This window comes from Lycium barbarum, chromosome 3 (assembly GCF_019175385.1).
Source record: "Lycium barbarum isolate Lr01 chromosome 3, ASM1917538v2, whole genome shotgun sequence".
Classification (NCBI taxonomy): Eukaryota; Viridiplantae; Streptophyta; class Magnoliopsida; order Solanales; family Solanaceae; genus Lycium; species Lycium barbarum.
In genome coordinates, this window is record NC_083339.1 from 147344835 (window position 1) to 147351698 (window position 6864).

Here is a 6864-nt window from a genome sequence, read left to right on the forward strand (position 1 = left end):
CACGTAAATTCTGCCTGAAGGGCAAAATTTAAAGACCACCATTTTGAGGGGTAAAAATTAAAGACCACCCCAGCCGCCCAGCGAAGGGCAATCTTGCAAATACTCTCCTTTGTACAAATGACCCCTCACACATTTCGTATTTGTTATTGACCCTAATGGAGCTATAAACTGTGCTTATGGTTATTACAAAATCATTAAATATATTGTGAATTCAATTATTATTGTATATTAATTTGAGATTGCTATAAGAATTCGTTATGTGGTTGTCATGGTGTGCATGATTTTATTTGGCTAGGGTTCACCTGTTGCAACTGGAGAGTACACTTGGAAAGCCCTAGGGGCATATAATACGTTTATTTTCTTCCTTAATTATGTGATGACTAGAAAATAAGGAACTAATAAATTTCTTAATTATGTGTCTGTCTACTTTACTGCTACACGCTTTTATACATGTTGTCTAGTTTAGGACGAGAGCTCTTGTTCAATTTGTCCAACAATTAGGTCCTATTGTTGCTTTCATCGTTGGCTGGGCGACTCTTTTTCTTGGCATGAAGTGTATACACATTGGTAGAATGGAGCATATCACCTACTCGGTTCAATTGAATTTAATATTTTTCAAGTTTCAATTCGGAGCATAGATATATATTTGTGAAAAATTCTTAAATTTTAAAAAATATTAAAATTTGGACTCATAATTTCTGAAATATGCTGGATGTAATGGTCGGAACCTAAAGGCTGAACCGATTAAATTTAATCTTGGATCTGCCTGTGCATATCATATACAACTATACGACTTCTCCTGTCTTACTGCATTTGTTTCCAATAATACGCGTACGTATCTGCACTACGATTGTGGAAGGACTGAAAAATCAAAGGTACATGTTGATGGTTGCATCATCTTTTTTCTGAATTGTATAGTACTTTCATGTTCTTTTTTTTTTTTTTTTTTTTTATGAGGGGCCAACCCAAGATATTCGCTTGAATATAATATATACGATTTCAAAGATAACGTCCTTGACAGAATTATATCTGCACGTATGGATAGGTCCCGTCCTTTTACAAGTTTCAACGAGAAAACTCGAAATATAAAAGAAAGGCCTTTGTCCGGTAGATCAAAATTGTCCACTGCTTTTCTTTTTCAGAAAATATTCGTAAAGAAATTCATTTTCGATATTTCTACTAATGTTAAAAAAGAAAAGAAAGAAGATGTTCAGAAGAACTAGGAAGACTTTTACCCTCTTTTGGGTGCTCTAACAATGAAGGAACAAAACTAAAATGACAAGGAATGGGTCTGGATTGGACGTAGAGTAACATTTTCTCATCAATGCAAATCACAGTATTCCTTCAGTTTCATTTTATATGACGGTATTTGACTGAGCATTGATCTTAAAAAGTAAATAGCAACTTTTGACACATATCAATAGTACCCTTAATACGTGTGTCGTGTGATATTAAATGTCCCATAACAATTTTGTAGCTAAAGAATATTGAGTAAAATGAGAAGATTAAAGTTAAAAAAATTTCAAATAAAAGAAATATGTCACTCTTTTCGAAACATATTATAAGTGAATGGTGTCATATAAAATAAACAGACGGGTTTGCTGATCTAATAATTAAGTAATAATAAATTAAAATCAAGGAGTTCCCTCAAAAGAGGTATGTGCTCAAATTGATTAGGATGTGGTGTCATGTGGACACCTCGTTGAATAAACAATAGGAAACTGGTGGAAATCCTTTTTCCAAATTTGCAGATAAATTTCCATGAATTATTTTCTTTCTGAAGCTACCAAACACAATTTCTTTGTTTTTATACTTCTTTTGGAGAACGAAAATGAAAAAAAGACGAAAATTCTTCTGAACCAATCGCTACTACAATTAATAATGACAGCTTTGGTTGATTGACTGACATATATTCTTAATTAAGATGTGAAAAGATTAATTAACAAATGTAGAAATTGGAGAATTACATTCAATTAGTATAAGTTAAGCAAAAAAGATAAAAAAGAAAATACTAGGAATTTAAAATTTAATGGGAATAGAAAATTTTTCTGAAGATGCAAGGACAATGGTCCCCGTAGCATCTGCAAATAGCTTGGCTTTAAATAAAATTTTCAATTCAGTATTTTGACTATAAGAAATTGGGAAAAACATTTACAAGTTTAGCCACACAATTACTAGAATTGGAACTTGCTATTGTCCAACTCAAACCACCTACACAACTGTTTTCTTATATGAAACTTTGTTAAAGTGACAACTGTAAATAGAAAATCCAGTTTATTTATTTTTGTTTTAACATTTACGTTGTATTTAATCTTTGAATTTAACTTATATATACTAGTTTGTAAAGAACTTTACATTGTTAGTGTTATTTTAATATGTTGTGCAGTAATGGGTAACCTGCTCTCTTTGTTTAATTTATGTGATGCACTTTCTCTTTTAGTTTGTCTTATAAAAATGACATATGTTTATATTTGAAAATAATTTAAATTTCATCTTCTCATTTTATCTTTAGTGAGATAATTTACAGTTACACAAATATCTTTAATTTATTTTGGATCAAAAGTTTCAATATTTTTTTTTTCTTTCTTAAATTCTATATTTAATCAAAGTGTATCATAGAAGAATCTTTGACTGTCATTTCTTTGTCGAGAGAGAGTATTCTATGTTCTTTCTTTTTCCTTTGTTGCTTCGTGAAGGAATGAAGTGAAAGGAGTTATGGAAATTAGAAAAAGGGTACTCTAAACTACAACAGAGGCAGAACTAGGATTTCAATTGTGTGAATTTTGGAGAACGATGATTTTAATTGTTAATAACCGTGTTTAGATTTAGCGTGTATGTATTTAATGAATTTTTGAACACAAAAACACAGTTTGAGCAAAAATTACTTATTTTGTCGAACCCTTAAGAGCATTTTACCCCGCCGCTGTCTACAAGTGAAAAAAATGTTGGGAGACATGAAATTAACTACTTATAATATTGATATCATAAGTATTTATTGTTACAGAGAGTTATAGTACTTCACGGAAGGGAACAAAAAAACAGCATAAACATAAATGTAAAGTTCTCAAACCTAACTATGCAACTCCTTTAAAGTTCCTCCATCAAAAATGCTCCCTTGATTCCATTGGAACAATATTATGGTATACTTGAGCATAGGAAAATAAAAAGTTTACCATCTTCTTCAGCACATCATCACAAATGTCAATATGTCTCTATGAATCCCAGCTTATTATAGGAAGAGTACTAGGGTTCATCATAAATTGACTGCATGAAAGTGCTGACAAGGATGATGAAGCTGAGGCTGAAGATTTAGACGACGATGGTGGTGACGACGATGGGAAGGATGACATGTGTACGGATTCTATTTGCTCCATTTCATTGACGGCTCCGTGCACATTATAATTATAAGGTGGATTAATAGTATAAACAGCTGGGTAAGAGCATGGGAGACTATTGACCACCATTGAGTCAATATGTTGTGACGCAACAGGAGTTGATTCTAGAATTCCACCTTCATTTCCCTTCATTTCAGAAAGCTTGGGCAATAAAGGCGCCTGCTGAAGATATAATTAAATAATCAAAAGTATTTAACGTAAGACGGTCACAAAATTAACATGGTGTCAAAGCAAGAGAAACGTTGATTGTCAATATAAAATAGTATGCTCTCGCTAACAACCTAAATGTTTAGATGATGAGATGGTCACAAAATTGAGAGTACATACCATCATTAAATCTTGATGAATTTTGATAGCCGTGTTTCTTGAATCCATGAAATTCTCCCCATTAGTGCAATTCAAGGAAATGTTGGAGGTCAGCATGGAATTGGAGTTGTCTTGTTTAATAACACCATGGTTATATTCAAGATCATGTTGAAGATGAGGATAGTTGAAATTAAACCACGTTAGATCATTTGAAATAGAGTCAAATGACAAAGGAAGGGAATTAGGCGCCACTGGATTAATTAAATTTAAATCCCCATTGTGATTGTTACTCATTTGGTCAACTTGTAGAATTAGGGGAGAGTTTGTGGTTGGCATCAAATCATTAATAGGAATATTGGGGTTGAATGAGTAAAAAGTTTCAAAAGAGGGATTAGGGTTTGGAGTAGTGATGATATTATTAGGAAAGATGATGGAGAGATCAGAGAGGGATCCATGTGAAAGGAGCTTCTTTTTGATGCTTGAATTCCAAAAATTCTTCACTTCATTGTCTGTTCTGCCAGGTAGATGCTTAGCTATTTGTGCCCACCTGTGAAAAAACAAAAATTCTCTTTGCATGAATTTGTATCTCGCCGTATATCCATCATCATTTTAATCACCGTTTCACAGTGAAGTAAAAAAAGAATTCTTCATGTTTAAAGATGATGATGATCAAGGGTGGAGCTACTTTTGTCCAACAGAAGTTAATTGATATTCCTTCACCGAAAAATTATATTGTATGGATAGTGCATATACATGAATTATACAAATGGCGGAAAAATAGAGTCGAATTCAATCTTTAAAGATTGAATTATGAAATTAATTATGGATCGATATCTATAGAAAAGTTTAGTGTTCTTTTATTGTTTCTTATGGAAAATACTGAATTGAACTATTGAATGGAGGATGAAGAGGTATATATATTATAGGTTAAATAATTACGATGTATAAATAAATCAATTATTTTTTTATGTATATATACTATAAGTTGAATTTCTTTAAAATTTGACTCTGTCCCTTGGTGAAAATCTTCGCTCCGTGACCGATGATAGAGAAATTATTAATACCTGTTTCCAAGAATACTGTGGAGCTCAATGATAAGTGCAGCTTCTTGATGGGTGAAACTCCCACGTTTCAAATCTGGTCTGAGATAATTTATCCACCTTAATCTGCAGCTTTTTCCACATCTTTGAAGCCCTGTGTGCCGTACAAAAAAGTAGACTCATCTCTCTCATTAAAATAAAAACAAAAATAAATTCTTAAGGAAAATTTACGTCTTGAAGGCTTTATTTAACAAGCCTCTCATCATATTCCACTCTACTTTTCCATGTCAAAATTATCATTTTTTTTTCGGGGTGTTTGTTCCAAATATGCATGAACATGAACTATACAAATGACGGAAAAATAGAGGCAAATTCAAAATATAAACTTAGCGAATTCAATCTTTTAGGTTTTTAAAGACTGAACTATGAAATTAATTATAAAATGATATTTTTAGAAATTCTAGAGATGTTTTGTTGTTTAGTGTAAAAAATACTACTGAATTATGAAATTAACTGTGGGTCGATATTTATAGAAAATTTTAGTGGTGTTTTGTTGTTTCGTATCGAAAATACTCAATTGAATGCATCGTACTTATCGAAGAAAAAAAAGAAGAGAAACCTGCAAGCTTAGGAACAGAGCTCCAACAACCATGGCCATAAGTAGTAATGTACTTAATGAGTTTTTCATCTTCTTCAGGAGACCATAGTCCTCTCTTTACTTTTTGTTTGTTACAACATGTATGATGCCCCATTTCTTCTATCTGCTAAATGCAGACATACAACCAGAGAGTACTGTAACACAAACAGATTCCACAAAGAAACAACAAACAGAAAGAAAGAAAGCTGGCACTTCTTTTAATTTAGTGATCAATCAAGAAATTAAAAGGGGCTCTTTATGATATCAAATTAATGGAGATATCTAGTACACACTCATGAGCTTATTAAAGCCACGAGTGTGTGTGGGAGAGAGGGTCCCTTTTAAAAGAAAATAGTTTTAGGGTTTGTGGTAAGAGAAGTGGTGTGGCTCTGTCTTATAATAGGTGCTGAGAACTAACTAGTACAGATTGAGAGAGATGAACATAATTGTTTCTGGGGCATATGTTATATTTATTAACAGTGTAAGGAACTTTTTATATATTTATGTAATTAGGGTGGAGTCATAATAGTCGTTGGGTTCGATAGAGCTCAGTAATTTTCATTTGAATTTGTAGAGTTGTATTAACGATTCGGAATCCTATAAACAAAATAAATACGATCGAGAACTCATAAACTAAAGGATAAGATATAGAAATATACCTAAATTGTCAATTACACACCTAAATTATAAGTGGGTCCTATTACCCTTGAGCTTATTTTTTGATGCTATTATTTATCCCTCACTAATTACCTGATAAAAAAAAATTGAACATACTATGTGCAAACACACACCTATACTAGACAAAAAACGCCTATACTAAGGGAAAAAAGGAAATATAATGTCTTATTTCATTTGATCTTTCGGATCAAAATCGATCCGATCTCATCTTCTCTCAAGTCTAGACACAATAAAGTACAGAGTTAAGAATTCTAAGTAATATTCAGGATCTCTTTAAGCTAATCAAGAATTTTTGTATAAGGAATCAAGTCAAGTCCAAACAATTTGCGTAATATATATTGAAACAAATGAGAAAAGTACTTGACGCCCCTCTTGTATATTAGATGAAAAGAATATTTTTCAGCTATAAAAAAGACCAAAAAATTCGTGGTCCTTTAAAGTATCTACTACAAATAATAAAGTGAAAGAAAACCACCCATAAAAGGATTGCTTGAAAGACGATGATTAAATGAAATAAGACATTAAAGCTCCTTTTTTTTTTTTTTTTTTTTTTACCAGATAGTTGGGGGGGGGGGGGGGGAGGGGGGAATTGTACAAATAAAATAAGTTCAGAGGAATAATTAATTGGAACCCGCATAATTTAGATGTGTAATTGATAATTATTATGCTTCATCTCTAAACTAAAATTTCAACTCAGTGTATTTTAACTTGTAATAACATTTGATCAAACAATCATTTTAGATTACTATAATAAATATATTAAATATAATTATTTATCATTAGTTTCTAAGTAATCAGATTATGATTT

The 6864-nt window shown here is 31.8% G+C and overlaps 1 protein-coding gene across 2 annotated transcripts; it reads right to left on the reverse strand.

Moving 5' to 3' along the window:
* Positions 1-2952: 2952 nt before the first annotated feature.
* On the reverse strand, positions 2953-5824 carry LOC132634382 (transcription factor LAF1-like). 2 transcript variants are annotated; one of them, XM_060350637.1, is made up of 4 exons: positions 5361-5824; positions 4766-4895; positions 3723-4248; positions 2953-3557 (listed from the first exon to the last, which is right to left on the reverse strand). In XM_060350637.1, exons 1-4 carry the CDS (start codon positions 5491-5493, stop codon positions 3213-3215), a joined length of 1134 nt encoding a protein of 377 aa, XP_060206620.1. In that variant the 5' UTR covers positions 5494-5824; the 3' UTR covers positions 2953-3212. The 2 variants fall into 2 exon arrangements, with proteins under 2 accessions (XP_060206620.1, XP_060206621.1); XM_060350638.1 differs by having other exon boundaries at positions 2953-3554; positions 5361-5823.
* Positions 5825-6864: the final 1040 nt, after the last annotated feature.